Genomic DNA, 18642 nt, shown 5'->3' with positions numbered 1-18642 from the left:
GGATCGACAGGAGGCGGCCCCGGAGTGGCAGCGGGGGGCTCATTAGGAGGTGGCGTGCAATCCACGAGCGGGAGGGCGGTGGCTGGACTAGCGCCGTAGCAGCTGCCACAGGGGAACGGGTGGGATGCAGATATATTTCGGAGGTAAAGTGGTCTAGGTTTGCTGGTGGACTGGATGACTCACGGTTCTGTCCGAGCACCTGTCCACCCACAGGGGCTGCCACTACAAAATGGAAGGATTAAGAGAAGGGCAAGTTTAAGTGTGTAGGAGGCCCAGATACAATTTATTTCTTTAAAAATTAAGTTATGTACTTTTTTTTTTTAGACAGAGGTGCTGGGGATTGAACCCAGGACCTCGTGCATGCTAAGCATGTGCTCTATAACTGAGCTCTACCCACCCAAGATATACTTCAAAATCAGCCAGTTAAGTTTTATATCAAACTCCCACTGCCCGGAGTTTAACTGGATTTTACTCACAGACACTTGAACTTCCAGATTAACTGGAGAACAAACATTTTTACAATGTCAATGTTCCTTTCCCAAGAATATGCTGTACTTTTCCATTTATTCAGTATGTCAGTAAAGTTTTACAACTTTCTTCTTTGAGGCTTTACATATTTTATTATGTTTGTTTCCAGAAATTGCTGTCACTGGGAGAGGAATCTTTTTTTTTTCCTACTACATACTCTGATTGATTAATGATGGTATATGGGAAAACTATCGATTTTTATCTGTTGAGCTTGAAAAGCAGCCAGTGTATTAACTCACTAAGTCTAATGAATGCCTATCACCCAGCTGCAATGGGATCAACATTTTCCCAATCTTATTTACGCTATCCTCCCATCTCCACTGTCCGTCTGTCTGTCTCCTGGAGTGTTGCCAAGCAAGTTCCAGACGTGGTATCACCGCACTCACAGGGACTTCGGATCCATCTCCTGGGTTTCCTAAGTGTATGATCTTATCATCTGCTCCCAAAGACCTGAGAGTGTTCAGGGGTGGGGAAGACAGAAGCCACAAGACAGACGACTCTTAGAAGGCCCAGGACAAAGGCGGGGACTGAACTGAAGCCACAAAGCTCATCCTCTAAAGCTCACAGCCGTTCCGTACAGGATCCCCCCTCAACTCTTTTTTCTGGGTCTGTTTTCCCTTTTAAGACAAAATTCTAATAAGCTGTCAGTAACCTAATTTTCCTAACAGCAAACTGACCCAGAAACCTAAAGGGGGAGGGTACCGCTGAAATCGGACAGACCCAGAAACCCCTGAAGTCTGGAGCCGTTCATGTGCAGGCGATGGGTGTTACTAGAATTTCTCACTCCATATATGTGCTTTATGTCATCTGTTCCTGTGTTGTAGAGGCAGGCTGAAAACACCAGTTCTGTGGCTGGATGAAAATTTTATCACTACCACACAAGTTAGAAAAGGCCTTTAACTGTCCACTTTTTCTCCAGGGCAGCCTCCAGTCCATATGGTACCTTTTTGTGAATTAGCAGAAGTGTCCCATCTGGACAGATTCAGACGCACAGTCACAGACTGGAAAGCAGGGGAGCTGGGAAGGGAACGGGAGTTCAGCTCTCCTCACCCACCACTCCTACCCCCTCACCCTTGCTGGGAGGAAACCCCCCACCTCACCCCAGAACCTGGCATGGGGGCCCATGATCCCCTGTGTTCCCATCCCAGACTCCTGTGGGCTTTGCAAATGTCAATACTTTTAACACCCTAATGGAAATCATACCTCTTCCCCTGTCAACAAACATCAAAACTTAAAGAAATAATAACAGAATACTACTCAGCCATAAAAAATAAAAGAATGCCATTTGCACCAACATGGATGGACCTGGAGATCATCATTCTAAGTGAAGTAAGCAGAAAGAGAAAAATGCCATATGATATCACTCATATGTGGAATCTTAAAAAAAAAAAGACACAAATAAACTCCTTTACAAAGCAGAAACTCACAGATGTATAAAACAAACTTACGGTTACCTGGAGGGAAAGGAGGTAGGAAGGGATAGATTGGAAGTTCAAGATTTGCAGATACTAACTACTACATAAAAGACAGATAAACAACAAGTGTCTACTGTATAGTACAGGGAACTACATTTAATATCTCATAGTAGCCTATAATGAAAAAGAATATGAAAATGAATATATGTATGTATATGTATGACTGAAACATTATGCTGTACACCAGAAATTGGCACAACATTGTTCACTGTCTATACTTCAACTTAAAAGAAAGAAAGAAAGAATAACAATAAAGTTCTATTACTTCTGGTTAAAATCAATTTATACTACCAGACAAAATCTCTCAGTTCTCACTCCCAAACACTGGGTGTCTGAAGAAAGAGGCAAGTAGCCTTTAGAAATTAGGAGTATAAGGTTCTGTTTGTCCACTCCAGAGACATACAATTGCACAGTGGAATTCCATTCTTGCAGCTCTGCTGCTGGCCCTCCCATGCTACCCAAACAGATGTGTTCTGACTATGGCTCTTCCTTGCTGGTCCACCAGCTCTTCCCCTCCTGGTCCACTGGCTCCTTCCCACCTGGTCTACTGACTCTTCCCATCCTGGAGAAGCAGGTACCACTATAAGGGGCCGGCTCAGGCCTGGGTGGGTGGCAAGTTATTTCTAGTCCTCGTTTTCCAATATTCATTTATCCACACCATTTCAATAAAAACAAACAAGTCCATCGTTGAAACAGGCTGTGACGTGAGCATCACTGTTCTGTTTGGCCGGGGCACATGCACTGCCACCGCACCTGACAGCCTCCCATCACTCCTCTCTGCCAGGACAATCCAGGTCGGCCTGCTTGACCTCGGCTCTGCTTGTAGGGAAGTAAGAGCAGAAGAGAACTGTCTCAGCTTAAAGAGTTTTTCCAACATACAATATTCATCAGCCACGGATAAGATTCATGGTGAAGCTAAGTTTGTGCAAGGCACCGGCAATACAAACAGACAGATAAAACAAGCCCACACATCCCCAGACACACAGCTCCCTTCTCCAGTCCAGACTGTTAAGAAAAAGTGATGCAATATGGCAAAAGGTATGATTTTCAGAATGCCAGTGGATATTAGTAAGAATCTGCTAAAAGAGCTACTGAATTAGCATAGTTTATATTTTAACAAATACCGTATGTTCATAATTTAAGCTTAAATAGTTATGGCTTAAAATTATTCTGTTGGTTATAGGAAAGGGATACAGGATCAAGGAGAGACAATCTGATGCATTTTAATTAATTCGTAATTCTTCAAATTCTCCAATAAAAAACGTTCTGCATCAGAATCCTAGGTTTAGCTCAGACTTAGATCTGAGCCACCTTAGAGTCTACCTTGCCAGGTCCTTTCTCCTAATATTCAAATTTCTGGGTAGTTTAAGTAAGTGTGTAAAGTGGGGGTGTTGCTTATTTGCTTACGCTTAGTGTTTAAGCTTTCTTTTTTATTTTTTTTTTTTAAAGACACGCGGGATCTGAGACTAGGAGAGGCAATACAGGTCGTCATTCATTTGTTTTCAGATTAGGATTCTGAGACCTGGAGCATTTAACTGAATTCCCCCAGATAAGGAATAGCTTGAGTCAGAGCTCGAATTCAGGTCTTTCTCCTGCCAAAAGGCAGGAGCAGAAACAGGTGAAGGGTTTGGAGGCGTTATCACTAGGACATTCCAGGGTCAGACCTGAGGCAAGGAAGGTAGTTTGCCTTTTCTGAGCAGGAATTGCTACCACCAATTGTAATAAGTCAATACAAGTTGAAAGCAAACAGGCAGCTGGCCAGCAGAGAAAAGCCGTGGTCCTGCTTGCCTTAAATCTGGCTATTTTCGTAGACCCTCATGGGTGACTGGACCATCCCAGTCCTCCACTGGGTCTGAGCATCAGTCCTGAACACCCTGCCCTCTCCCGACCCACCCCCAAATCCCACATCAACACCGTAACTAGGAGAATGTCTGCGGCCTGGGTTCCGTTCGGTGAGACCTCACAGTGCTTTAAAGGACACAGGGAAAGTCCCTCTTCCTTCTTAACACCTGTTTTGCCCCAAGCATCGCCTCAGACCTTGTCAAAGAGCAAAAGGGGCAGAAGATGAGGCCCTGCTCTCAGGGAACACGCGGCTTCACTGAAACAAGGAAAGGGTCAGAGGCTAGAGCACAGTAGCTTGTCATCAGGCTGGACGAGGGTCCAGGAGGTCGGGGGACAGCTCTTTGTGCTTTAGCAGCCTCCTGGAGGGGAGGAGGCAGGGCAGAAGTGGGCACAGATGCAGGAATAGAATTAAGTACCAGCTCCCATGATATTACAGAAGCCTCTCTGGGAGAGTCCCATATCCTCAAAAAACGGCTTTAAAATTAAGTTCCGGCTTTTGCATCTGTGCTTTGGAATTGCTCCCATGAACTGGGCCAACGGAAGGAGCTGCCCTGCCCACCTTCACATCTACTATGTTCAGAGTGAATCCTCCCGCCCGGAGTCACTTTCTGAACCCGGAAGCTTGACAAGCAAATGGCAACTCTCCAGCTTTATTCATAAGCTACGAGTGCAGACTGCTTCCCCTCCACCACCCAGCCAGGTGCATCCAGCCTTCCTAAATGGGGCCCTTTGCTGGCTCCACTGGCCCCACAACAGGCGCCCAGTGCCCACCTTGGGTGCAAAGCACAGTCTATCCACCCACTTAGCAGAGCCACCCTCAGGCCCCCAGAACAAGCAAGTAGAGGACAAGAAGCTACATCCCCGCAGGGCACCCAGCACACTCACTCAGGAATCTCTCCCCACTCAAAACACTGGAGAGCTTCAGGAAGACACAGTCCAACATGTTACCTGCTTGACAGTCCTTGCATTCAGATGCACATCCTTGGGGAGCCTGGTGTCTCCCTGCTGCCTCTACGAGGAGAAACCTAGCCCTTCCTTCAGAGCCTTGAGTTTAATCGGGCTCTGTTCTAGGTGTCAGGGCAACCTCACTGAGGAACTGGACCCAGCACGAGCCTCAGATCTGCCGTAACGCAGGACTGAAGCCCGCACTCCTCTCCCAAAGATCTCCCCTCTGTGATGCCACGTGCACTGCTCAGAAAGTGAGTGACTGCTTCCCCAAGAGTGAATACTCCTCAAAGAGTGATGAGAACCCAGTCACAGTCGGGATGTCGTACTGATGCCCACGCTCACCGGCAGCCCGTGTCTTCACTGCCTGCGCATGCGTTTTGAAACCCCAGATAAGCACAAGGACAACGACACACACGTTGAATCTCCTTGTGAACATACTGCTCTCTGGAGCCTCTGGCCTTGTTCAAATCATGGCCCGGCCACTAACCGGAAATGGAACCTCATGCACGTTCTCAGGCCTCCCTGCGCCTCAGTTCCTCCAAGTGTAAACGGAGACCATTGGGCCTGCATCTCTAAGAGGACAGAATAAGTCAACACATATAAACCACAAACAGCGCCTGGTGCATGGTGAGCGCCCCCTAAGCGTTAGCTATTATTATCAAGTTGAACCACAATTTATTTGACCAGCTGAAAATTCAAAACACTTCAACATCCTTGAAGTGAAATGGGTTTGTATGTGAATATTTTCTGAGATATTCTACCCGAGAATCCTGGATCAAAGGTAGGCATATTTTTAAGATTTTCATTCAACTGTCCTCAAGAGCGACTTGCATTCACAAAACAGGAACTGCCTATAATAGGGCTGTATGGTGTCACCCTTCGCGGACAATCCCCCATCTAGTGAAGGCCCTGGGTCACTGCAGCCTGGAAAGGCCAGTGCAGCTCTGAGGTCTCGCCTTCCAGCCCTCTGCTCGCTCAGGTGCACACGCCCTTGCCAGCTCCATCCAATTTTCCCCTGGAGGTGGGCTGGCCACCATGCCACCCAGCCCCTCTGGGAAATGCTTAGGGACCGCAACCTAATTCCCAAGTCTCAGCCTGGGACAGCCTGCCAGGGCTTTCAGGACACATCAAACGGGGGAAAATATTCCCCATCCCCAGGTTCCCAGTGCAGCAACAGAAGCTGAGCAGCCACAAATCACCAAGGGGTCCCTGGGTGCCCAGGGAATGTCCCAGAGTGAGACCTGAATCCACCCAGGTGCTCAGAGCACACCTGGCCTGACACCTACAGGATCTGAGCCAGAGTTCCATTGAGCCCAGCACCTCTATGTCCAACTATCTGTCAGGTTTAAATCAAGCTCACAAACTGTTAAACAAAAAACACATTCTATCGTCTTGGCTTGAGAAGGACACTCCCCAGGACTAACTGGAAGGCCAGATCCAGAAAGCAGTCAGCGGAGGGAGCCACCCCTACTCTCTACGACCCTGCAGGGACCTCGTGAGGACACCCCAGCCAGTCTGAATCCAGTTCCACCCCCACCCTGCACCCGCACCCTAATCATCCCCAGACCTGAGTGGACACCCTCACTGTGCAGTCTGCTGGGAGCCCTGGGGGGAAACCATAGCAGGCTGGATGTGGAAGCGGGCTGGGCACCATCTGTACAGGAGATACCAGGATCCCATGTCCCTGGGGTGCGGTTGGGGGCAGGGAGTAAAAACAGCAGGGGACACAGCCCCTTGGCCAACTCCTCATTCCCATGAGAGGCACAGGGCAAGGCTGCCTCTTGCCACGGTCTGAGCCCCTCAATGCTGTCCACAGGAGGGGACCCTGCTCTTCCGGGCTGTGGTCTGCTCTTCCCATGTGATCAATTTACTCTCAAATATGTATCTTGGCCAGAAACTCAGAATCAGTTCACACCACCATTTCTGTTGTTGCGCACACTTGAATTCATCAAGTAAATTTTTTTTGCTATCATAGAACAATTTTGTTGTTTTTTCATATTCTTTTTCATAAATTCATCAAGTAAATTTTGAACTTACCCACACACAAATGCAAGTCAGGGGGGAGAAAAAGCCAAGCCAAATAAATTAAAACCTTGCTTGCCAATGAACCAGCTACATTTTAGGAGATTTATTTTTCGTAAAAAATATAAGGATGGGTGACATAGAATTGAAATATATTGATAATTATCAAAATTGAGTGACAGATACAGGGGATTCATTTTTCCCTTCCACTTTTGTGTACATTTGAAATTTTTCACTATTAAAGGTTTAAAGAAAAGTTTTGGAGCCACAGAGCCCCAAAAAGGAGGCTGGCAAGATTTGAAATCACATTCTTACTGGTGAGTGACAAAAATGTCAGGCAGAAGCACACACTAACCCAGTTTTCAATTTTGCAAATATTACACAGAGCAAACCTCCCACGATGAAAGGACGGTGCCCGAGCCACGGACGCCACAGGCCGTGCTATGACCCTGGGTCACTGCCTGGGTTTCTGGAGCCCAGAGCCCCTGCCAGGCCTGCCTGCGCTTCAGTCTTCACCCAGGAGGATTCAGGCGACTCTCTCAGAGGCTCTCAGGCGTGTCAAACTTCAAGTCATTGAGCAAATAAACCCAGGCCACGAAGCCTGACAAAGTGGCCAAGGCATCAATTCAGACAGAGCCTTGCTGGGCTCCAGGGCCACATCTCCAAGTCAAACGAAACGTGACACTGTGGCCTCTGCACAGTGTTTACATGGGACCTTTTCCCCTAGAAGCTCAAAGTAATTTAGAGGCACTCACTAATTAACTTAATTAAGTCTCGCAAGTCTCTTTCCCACCCGGCTCCCTGCTGCCTGTTCCACAGTAAGTGTGGCTGGGGGAGGGACAGGCGGGGCTGCGTGAGCTCACACACTCATGCAAACACACACACACTCGTGTAAACACATGCACGTTTGCAGGCCACCCCTCCCGAGGTGCTGTTTGGAGAACACTGAACTTTGGAGCATGGGTGCCGGTTCTGAAAATCTATGAACAATAGGCCCAGTTCCCTTCATCTGGTCCACAGTAAGTCAAAAAGCAACAAAGAGAAAGAAGACAGCAAGTACTTTTTGTCCCAGTATGCAAATAAGAGAACATCTGCACGCTAATTGTGGATTGTGGACCAGAGGGAATACAGGCTATGGCTTTTCAATCTAAACGTGAGAGTCCTACTGTTGAATCAGGTCACCAAGAAAACTTTATAAAAACCTTTCAGATTGGTGCCAGTATGTTTGGCTTTTCTGCGTCTGGAATTTCTGTTCTCACTGATCCACTCTAAAGATAGATTCCCAACCTAATTCTTTTAGAAGCTGGAATTTGGAAGTATTCCTCCAGCAACCTCTTGGCAGCAGTCAAGGTGGCCACCTAAGTCATGCAGGAACAGAAGGATCCACCTAGCAATCGATCTGCTAAGGGTCATTCTTTCCTAAACTCACAACCCAATTCAACTCCCTATCTCAGCACTGTGGGAAAACATTAAGCAATCAATGGTGAGCCCCTTCCAGGGGGAGGCCCTTCCAAGGTAGGATTCTTATGGGTTAAAATGTGCCTTAAAAAGCTGTCCTTACGTTTGTCAGGCCCCCTAGCTCTCCTGCTCCTCCCGGGAAAAGCTGCAGCTGCATCTGCCACAGAGCTGCGCAGAACTCAGCACCACTCAGCAGCCGGGGAGAAACCACTCACACATTAGACCTTGGCTTAAGTTGGCTTGGCTCTCATTCCTCACTGGGGAGGCCATCACAGGAAGTCACAGCTGACATGAACAGGAAGCTGCCCCCAACCTTGAACCTCATGGAATGGTCAGGGTTCCACTGTTAGCCATGCCAGTTGCCACAGGTTTACCATCCCACACAAAAGTGGAGACTGCAACTTTCTGGATGGGGAGGGAAATGGAAGCACTCTTAACCTTCTCCAGAAAAGGAAGCGAAAAGCTAGACCTTTGGAACACAGATGGAAATGTCACGTTCACAGCCGTTCTAGCCAATGGTGACATATTCGCAATACCCAAAGTCTGAGACAACAACTTTCTAGTAACAGAAGGCTCTTACAACCCTTCTCTGGGCCAGCAATACCATCAAATGCTACAGCTGTTTTCTAAAATTAGTTTCACTTAATTTAAGAAAAGAAGACTTTAAAAATTAAGTGACAAATGTGGGCTGCACATGCACTGAGGCGGTGCCCATTCCTTTCATTACATCGTCTGTTCTAGAATCCAGTGTATTGTAATCACCAACACAATGTACATGATCTCAGCCCAAACCTAATTTCCAAAAGGAAAATATGCCTTATATTACTTTCATTAACCATTTTTTAATGTTCACTTTTGAAAAAATAAAGCCTTTTTATCTAGTGGCTTCAAAGGAACTCTTAAATGTATATGAACCTTGCTTAAAGTTGCTGTAATCCAGCCAAAGGATATTTTAATCTCTTTGATGAAGCAGTTGTTTTGTATCATGCAGTTAATCTCTCGGATCTGATATATGTGTTATGAAGTAGGCATCTAAAATGGAATGGAAATTTCTGTGGTTTTCTTTCAAGACCTTAGCAAATGACCAAACTTGGACTTTTCGGGACACAGCACAAATTGGAATAATCTGATAATAATTTAATCCATGGTTTGCTGCACATTTATGGTGCTGACAATACTGGAGACGTTGCTTCAGTCATCAAGTGAATGAAAACAAGCCAGACAGCTATAGGGTAATGAAATGATTGGGGAAGCGGAAATAGAAGAGATGGTCCTTCTAAGGTGTATATTGAAGAATCTAATTGAAGAACTGATGCATACAATGTGAAAGAAAGACTAGATTCAGTTACAGAATGTGGTGGGGCTGAGTGCACTGGTCATCCACCTAGAGGACAAGTGACCCTCTTCTGCACTTTGTTTAGCTACAAACAAAGGAAGATGGTACAGCTGGACACCAGCTGTAAGCCTACTCTCCGGCGTTCAAGTTTCAAATTCTAATAATCCTACCTGGTTTCACTCACTTTGGTATTGCCTCGCCTTCTTCACGTTAGCCACAAAACAAAGGACAGCCTACCTGGTGATTCCAGGAAGCCATGCATTGGACAACAATACAGAAATAGCTACATGGAAGTAAGAGCTGTGTCACCTTGGGCAAGCAAGTTTCTTAGCCTCTTCAGGCCTCAGTTTACTCCTCTGTAATATGGGGATAATAATAGCCCTTCTGTAGAACTGTGAACATTAAATGAGATGGCCTCCAAAGCTCTTGACACAATGTCAGTCTCAAGACTTCCCAAAGGACCTAGGTGAAATACACTGGCTCGGCATCTGCCTAATTTCAAAAACGCCCAGCACAGAATCATCGGGTAATATATGTGCCAACTGTTCTATACTTTGCAGTACTGACGCTTCTCAGCCAAGGATCTACACACCAAGGATTTTCCGGAGTCTGCTTTGTCCCCATCCCTTCTGGGGATAGAGCAGGCCATCGCAAAGCAACGGGCTTTCACTGGTTTCATCAACAGGTGCAAATGAGAAAGAGTGCCAGGCACTTGGTCGGGCCGGCTCGTAAGGCAGACCCCTTGAATGATCGTGAATCCGCACCGCCAGAGTCCCAGCGGAGCGCGGGCATAAGAGGCTAGAGGTGGCTCTCCAAGAACGGACCCCTCCGACAGGCGCGCAGATGGCAGACCCCGAGGAGGGGCTGAGGGCCGCCTGCGCACCCGGGCGCAGCCAGATGCGCTCTCCGGCGTCCCCGGCGTCACTTCATTCAAACAGGCCACCCTCCACCCCACGCGAGTGACCCCCACGCCTCAGCTACCTCCGCGCCGCCCGTACTGGTCACCTCGGGGAAGGAGGTGCCAGTTTGTCTAAGTCTCCGCAAAAGCGAGTGCCCCCTCCTCTGGGCATCCTTCCCGGGGCAGAAGACCAGCGCACGGCCCCAGCCCCGGCCCGGGCTGCGGAGTCAACGGCCCGGAGCCCCGGGCGGCGCCGCCTGCCGTACTCACCGAGCGTGGCCACCGTGCCGGCCTCGAAGAGCAGGCAGTCCCCGCGGCCGCGCGCCTCCAGCAGGACGCTGCTCTCTCCCGAGGCCTCCAGCCGCCCGAGCAGCCGCAGCCCTTTGCTCAGAGCCATGGGCGCTCCGCCCGGCGCGGCTCCCCGCGATCCCCGAGCTCCCGCAACTTCCAGGAGTTTCACTTTGTGTCCACGCCGCCGGCCGGCCTCAGGCTCCTCCCCGGCCTCCTCGGCGGCCTCCGCCCGGCCGCCTCCTCTCCGCCCGCGCGCGCCGCCCCGGGCAGGTGAGGGCGCGCGGCCGCCTCCCGGTCTCCCCGCCGGCTCCGCCGAGGCGACGCGCTCCCCCCAGCGGCCGGGCAGCGGCGGGCGGCCCCCGGCGCTGGCTGGGGGGCTGATCGGGGGGCCTGAGTGCGGAGGGGAAGTCCTCCCTGCGGTGGGCGGCAGCCAGGAAGAAGATTCCACACATTCCTCGGCGCGGAGGAGGCTGCAGTCCGCGGGGCGCCCTGAAGCGCCTGAAACGTTACGGGACGCCCGCGGCCTTATATGGACAGCCTGGGCCTGGCCGGCGCTACGAGGCTGGAAACCTCCGGGACCCGGCCCTCCGCTGCCGTACGAAGTCCTCCCCAGTCCCGCCGGGGGCGCTGCGCCTCCCCCTCTCGTCGACTTCTGCGACCCCGGGCGAGTCACTTCCACTCCCTGTGCCTCGTTGCCCTGAGGCAACGGGTAAAGCGGGATTAGTAACTGTACCTGTCGCATGAGGTTGCGGTGAGGATCGCGTTAATTCGCGTAAAGAGCTTGTGAACGCCTGGCGAGTGCAAAGCGTTCGATAAGTGCTGCTCTTGACTAGCTTTCTATATGCGAGGGTACAGCGGTCCACTGTCCACACCAAGCGGAATGTGGCGGTATCAAAGGTGTGCTGTCTTGGCGAGAACTGAGACCATGACCTCGAGATCTGCCACTTACCATGTGACCTTGGCTTCCCTGAGCCCGCTTTCCTGGCCTGTCCGCTGGTGACGGCACCTGCCCCACCGGCTGGCTTACAGGAGGGGTGCGGAGCAAGAGGAGCTGACCCTCTGCAGTAAGAAGCCGGGTAACTGTGAGGGGCTGGTGGGTGCGGGAGTGAGGGGGCCCTTCCCTTCCCTCTTCCTGCCTGTGCCCTTTCCCCTCCAACATACAATCCCTCCTCCCACTCTGTTCAGTATGTAGTCCCTGACTTAGGGGCTGATACTACAGTAACCCAGTTTGTACTCACGCACAGGGACACCAGCACCTATCTGTGCATCCTCCATTAGAGTACATGGCCCATCCAAGGATGACCGACAGCTCAGCAAGGGGAGGGAGAGCCCCTCTTGCCACTGGGTTCCAGCCGGGAAGTCAGGACTGGTCTGCAGGGGAGGGGAGAAAGGAGAGGGAGAGGGCTCATCTGCAATCGCCCTTTGGGTGGGTTTAAAGGTTGCATTTCCTTCTCCTATAATGGGTGTGTATGGACAGCCTAGAGACCTCCATCAGGGTGTTTCCATCAGGCCCCAAACCCAGGTGGTTCCTCTCTCACCCCATTCTGCTCACATTGAGAAGACTGTAGGTTGAGCCGTTTGTTTCTGGAGCATGTTCCAGAAGGATCAGAACCCCAGTGCTAAGCAGGACACAATGGTGCCCTTGCAGACATTCAGGAATGACCAGGAACAACCAGACATTCCATCCTCTGTGGACAGCCTCCTGGGTGGTGATTCCGGGAATAAGGGAAATGTGAACAACAGCAGAGATTCAAGTCACTCCTGAGCCTTCTGCTCTCTTGCTCACAAACTCAATTATGATGTGGTGGAAATCCATGGTATGATGCTTTTAAGGTATCCAAATAGTTTCCCTGTAAAATGGACACATTATTTCCTCATGAGAACACTGTGCCCACTTCTCCTTTCCCTTTAAACTCGAAGCTCACTCCTTCCAGGAAGCCTTCCTGAAATGCTAAGGCTCCAGATAACAGTGTTTATGTACACTCAGATTCACAGATACCCACTTCAGCTCTCACCTACTCATGTGTTGCCTGAGAGTATTTGTATATTTCTTTTCTCTTAGCCCTTTTTCACAAATTGGGTAGTAAGATCTTGAGAGGACCAAGTCTTTTAAAATGTTAACTCGCCTCCTCTTTCCTGCTTTCTCTAGAATCATATACTTTACAGCTCTGCACGGTGGCATGCTGTACATATTTTAAAAAATTTCCTACAGTCCAGACCAGCACTTGAGCTTTACAGCCCATAGAATCTAAGACACAATCAACTGTAAGATGAACCACTGTTTTATGTACCAATGAGAAAGAAAAAAATGCTGCCAATTATAAATTATTTAATTAAATCGTTAGCTATGCCCTGATTTCAGCAATGTTACAATGTGCATCTTGGACCCCAATGAACTATAGTGCTGCTCCCCTTCCTCTGAGAATTGGCTGAATAAGCCAAGAATCTGCTGTGTTTTCAGGTTGCTGCCCTCTGGTTCAGCGTGGGACAGTCAACAGGACAGCAGAGGAAGCCCCTACATACACACTGTCTTGACAGGCTGAGGGTCACCTGGGCACTGGTCCATTTAGCAAATAGAGAAAGTAACAGGTCATGAGACATTGAAGAAAAATGTCAGCTCCAATACCTAAGCCGTGAGTGGAACCTGGAAAAGCCAGTGGCCCCACCTGAGTGGGGAAAGTTTGGGCACATCCCACTCCTGAGAGGTAGAGCTCTCCAAAGGCCTATGACTGGAAGGGGAGGAGGTGAGGCAGGAAGGAAACTCCAGCTCCGTCAGCCCCTGGAGTTGACCACTGCAGGAAATGCCACGTAGCTGTGGCCAGGGAGTCAGCCAGGACCTGGGGGGCCAGGGAGCCCAGCAAGTTATCAAAGCAGAGAGAGAAATAGGGCGAGAGCTCAGGGAAAATGAAAGGCTGTGTTTGGTGCCTGATGGCATGAGAGGCAAAAGGGCAGCGAGGAATCAGAAAGGAGCCCAGCATTTAGAGAATGGGACGGTGCTAGCCCCATCACCAGAGAGATGAGAACAAGGGCAGAAGCTGGTGTGATCAGAGACAGGAGCTGGGGGTGCAGAGTGGGTCTGGTTTGGGTTGTGCTGAGTTTAATATGTGGAGGGTCCCCCGATGGGTAAGGCCAGAAGTGAAGAGAAGAGGATGTGAGCTCTCCAAAGTGGGTGAGGTGGGGGAGGCCTGTGTCTGAGCCTGGGAGGGGCAGGAAGAAAAGATCAGAAAGAAATAGCCCTACACTGAGGAAGCCCTAGTGTGGCAGGGGACACTCTGGGAAGCAGGGAGCAGTCACTGGCTTGACAACCTCAGAAAGGCCTCTAAGCACAAGGACTCAGGAAGGAGCCTTGGCTTTGTGAGAAAGTAATGGTGGCCTTTGGATTAGAGGGTTGGTCAGCTTGCAAAGAATTAAGGAAGAAATGCAGGCAGTAAGTATAGTCTGCTGGCTCTGGAAGCCGGGCTAGGAGAAACACAAAATATATTAGACAGTGGCCGGAGGGGACTTGGAGACCTTTCTAAGACGGGCCAGGGCTGCACGTGTCATATGGGAGATCAAGCAGCAAAAGAATGAAGAAGGTGAGTTAAGGATGCTGCATGGAAGGGAAGTGTCTCGTCTCTAGAGATGAGAAAGGAAGGCCCTAAATGCAGGTAGAAGGATTGGCTCTTTGGAGGGAGGGGACGAAGGGTGGGTAGGAGCAGAGACTGCAGTGGGAGCAGAGGGACGGGCTGGTGGAGAAGAGGAGGACCATCCTCCAGAGGCCAGGCCCTCAGGGACTCCCAGTAAGCAGAAGAGGGAGGGATGGAGCTGAGGAGAGCAGAAGAGGTGCAGGGTTTCCAGGGGGGACATGGGCTGGATGCTCAGGACTTTGGCTTTCCTCTGAGGGAACAGAGCAATGACATGCTCAGATGGTGTTTCCATTGGATCATCCGAGCAGCTGTGTTGAAACTTGAGGGAGCGGTGAGACCAGAGAGGGAGGGACATGACAACCTGGGGGTGGGGGACTGGTGGTGTGGGGATGAGGGCGAGGAGAGTGGGGTCGAGAGAAATGGTCGGGTTCCTGATAGGTCTTTGAAGGGTGAGAGGAAAAGGCAGGAGTTTGGATGCCGTCACGATCTTGGCCAGAGCAGCTGGAAGTGTCATCAGCTGAGACAAGAACAGCTGTGGGAGGAGCAGGGAGCAGGTGGTCAGGCAGGCGGGCAGTTAGAGACGCCTGTTAAAAATCCAGGTGGAGGTGTCGAGTGGGCAGTAGGTTATGCAAGTTGGGAGTCCGAGGGTGAGGTCTGGGCAGAGACATATATATGGAGGCTGTCGGCATCCCGAGGGTGTTTAGCACCTTGACCTGATGAGTTCACCAAGGGCTGAGTGCTGTTCAGAAAGGGAGGGGTGAGGACTGAGCCCAGAGGAGCTCCCCCTAGGGGTGTGAGGGGAAGGAGGGGGCCCATAAGGTAGGGGACAACCTGCAGTTACCTGCCCTGGAATCAAAGGAAGGAGGGTTCCCAAGGAGCAGATGGCAGTCAACAATGGCAAAAGCTGCTCTGGGTCCAGCAGGACAACAACAGGTCCTTTGGGTTAACCATGTGGAGATCATGGCTGCCCCTTATGAGAGCAGTTTTGGTACATGGGAGGTGGTACCAGGTGGTACCAGTAGCTATTTTTAAAGCCCATTTTGTCTTCCTTTTTTTTTTTTAATTTCAGGCTTTTTTTTTTCAGTTGAAATATAGTCAGTTTACAATGTTGTCAATTTCTGGTATATAGCATAATGTTTCAGTCATACATATACTTACATATATTCCTTTTCATATTCTTTTTCAGTTTCATTATAGATTACTACAAGATATTGAATATAATTACCTGTGTTATACCGTAGGAACTTGTTGTTTATCTATTTTATATACAGTAGTTAGTATCTGCAAATCTTGAATTCCCAATTGGTGCCTTCCTACCCACTTCCCCCCGGTAACCATAAGTTTGTTTCCTATGTCTGTGGGTCTGTTTCTGTTTTGCTCATTTGCGTCTCTTTTTTAGATTTCACATATAAGTGATATCATATTGTACTTTTCTTTCTCTTTATGGCTTACTTCACTTAAAATGACGATCTCCAGGTCCATTCATGTTGCTGCAAATGGCATTATTTTATTCTTTTTTATGGCTATGTAGTATTCCATTGTAAATACAGACCACAACTTCTTTATCCAATTATCTGTTGATGGACATTTAGGTTGTTTCCATGTCCTGGCTATTGTAAATAATGCTGCTATGAACATTGGGGTGCATGTATCTTTTTGAATTAGAGTTCCCTCCAGACATATGCACAGGAGTGGTACTGCTGGATCATATGGTAAGTCTATTTTTAGTTTTTTAAGGAATCTCCATACTGTTTCCCATCAAGCAGCCCATTTCTTCTTGCTTGACCTTCTGTATAGCCAAGGATCTAGGTATTGACTTCAGGTTATTAAAAGCATGCAATAAACTTGGAGACAGTGATTCTGAACCCCCTCAGCATCTCCCTGTGAAGTATTCCAGGTTCCTCTGGACACTCGCCATGCCACCAGTTCTCCATAACTCTAATTACGCTTGGACCATCTTCCAGTTTCCCCACTTACGAAAGTGTGGTGCACACACCAGACAATTCTCTAATAAGGCTCTGACTCACGTGGAGCAAAATTAAGGTGATGATACATAGGATTTTCTGGGTTCGTTTCAATTTCATGTAGCTTTGAACTTTCCCTAAAATGGATTCATTACACATACAACTAATTGTGACTAAAATTTGATACCGTAATAAAAGTTTCATCTAAATGCATTCACAAATTAGAAAACATCCTTTTGCCAGACCACATGCTCTCTTTGGGGTTCAGAAGAATGAGATCACCATAAATATACTGGCAAAGCAAATCAACCCATCAGCAAATGATGTCTTTATTGCGTCTCTATGTGTACCGACTGACTAGCTTTCAAAGATTCCTAGCCCTAATTTTTAAATAAAACTTCAAAGTTTTTCAAGGTGTTTTTCATATGCAGTATTTCATTAGATATAACAACACTGTGAATATGTAAAGCTAAAACCCAATATTATCAAGTCACTAATGAACTAATTCATTCATTTACCCAGACTGCAATCTCCTATCAATTTGTTTAGTGGCCTTTCTCTCTCTTAAATCTGAATCCTCAGCATCACTGGAGAAATTGCATAACCTTGCAGACTGCTGTCATTTTCCTAAACAATAATTATTTAATGTGATCAGATATTCCATTAGGGTTCACGGTTCCAACTGTCTCATAAATGTCATGTCACTTTCCAAAGTTTGTGTGAATCACACAAATAATGCTTATACCACATGACGGGTGTTGTCTCTTAAACCACTCTTAATATATAGGTTTCCCTTCCATTTCTTTTTCACCCTTGCAATTTATTTGTTGAATAAACTAGGTTGTATGCCCAGCAGCCTTCACAGACCATGCATTGCTGTATCCCTGTGGTGTTAGCGGGTTCCTTTGCGCTCTGCATCACTTGTAGCTCAGCAGTTGGATACAGAAGCTAGAGCAAATTCTGTCTCCTGGGTGATGTGCATTCTTCCCGTCAGGGAAGATGTGATGTCGTGGCCACTGACTGTCTATGCCCTAGTCCTTGCAAAACAGTTATGTTCTATTCTATCCTTCTTTCTTCATTTGTCGCTGAAATTCTTCTATAGACAGAAAATTCCCATCTACTATTTGTTTACCTGATGGTAACACAAAGAAAACAGGTAGGATTCTTTTCCTTTATTTACTACTGTTCAAAATTATGAGTTACTCTGAACTCAGCGAATTTGTCCATTAACATCCTCCAATGGTGACCAATTCGTTTAGTTCTTTTTCACTCTCAATAGGTTTCATATTTGATTGAAACGGATTTAATGTGTTCCGGTCCACTGTATTCTTCTTCTTGTTGGTGCTCAGAATGTTCCCTCTTTGGCCAGTGGGAGCACCTTTGAATTGGCTCCAGGGTCCTCTTGACATGACCCCAGTGGTCTCTGACAGTTCCATGCCTTGTAGTATGACCATTTCAGGCTCTTCCTATACATTTCCTGCTCCTAAGACCTGGAATTAATTGTTTCTCCAAGAAGCTCTGATTCCTTTTGGTAGAAAAAGGACTCTCAAGACCACAGTTGTGTGCTATACCATCTATGAACTTTAGCCTCATGATCTCAGAACGTAATTGCTTATTAATCCCAGTTTTACCCAGTTAAGCCCATTTTCTCTAAGACAATTGTTTCCACCTTCTCCTTCCTCACACATCCCATCTGCTCCACCCACTACCTTCAGTAGTATACCTGGCCTCATCCTTCCCTGAGGAAGTAGAACCACCTGAAGAGAAGTCCCTCATCTCCCAACACCAAAGCTCCCCCATCCTCTCCTTCCCTGCAGTGCAGGGAGGACCAGTCCCTACTTGCCTCCGCGTGCTCAGACCCCATGCACTTCCCTAACCAATGACTTTGTTCCTTCCCTTAGCCTCATGGTCCCAGATCACCCATCTCGCCCTCTCTCCTGGATTGTCCCCAGCAGAGTACACTATAATGTACTAGTGAGTCCCACTATAAAGAGGAGACCCTCCCTCCGCCCCACATGCCCCTCACTCTGCACTTCTCAGAGATCATGATCTTAAAATGAAGCCAGTCTGCAGGATTTGGGGGTGGGGAGGTTCCCAGCATGGTTCAAGGACACTGGAAGCAAGCTGGATCTGTCCATCCATGTACATCCAACTAGGTCAGCCTCCCCCAGGCCCACTTCTCCTCCTGACCACTGCGACCACCTTTTGCTGGACTCTGGCAGTAACTAGCCTTCTGCTTTCTCCTCACAGCATG

The 18642-nt window shown here is 48.5% G+C and overlaps 1 protein-coding gene across 4 annotated transcripts in view; it reads right to left on the bottom strand.

Annotated features, from left to right (window-relative positions):
• SYNJ2 (synaptojanin 2) overlaps positions 1–11292 on the bottom strand; it is an 87532-nt gene extending 76240 nt beyond the window's left edge. For 2 of the 4 annotated variants that reach the window (XM_072966115.1, XM_072966116.1), the window contains exon 1: positions 10778–11292. In XM_072966115.1, coding sequence (XP_072822216.1) covers positions 10778–10904 — 127 coding nt within the window. In that variant the 5' untranslated portion in view covers positions 10905–11292. The remainder of the gene's footprint in view (positions 1–10777) is intronic. The other 2 variants (XM_031679843.2, XM_072966114.1) reach the window with 1 other exon arrangement.
• Positions 11293–18642: the final 7350 nt, after the last annotated feature.

Source organism: Vicugna pacos, chromosome 8 (assembly GCF_048564905.1).
Source record: "Vicugna pacos chromosome 8, VicPac4, whole genome shotgun sequence".
Taxonomy (NCBI): Eukaryota; Metazoa; Chordata; class Mammalia; order Artiodactyla; family Camelidae; genus Vicugna; species Vicugna pacos.
Note: the sequence above shows the minus strand (reverse complement) of the source record. Positions and strands in the feature narration are given on the sequence as shown.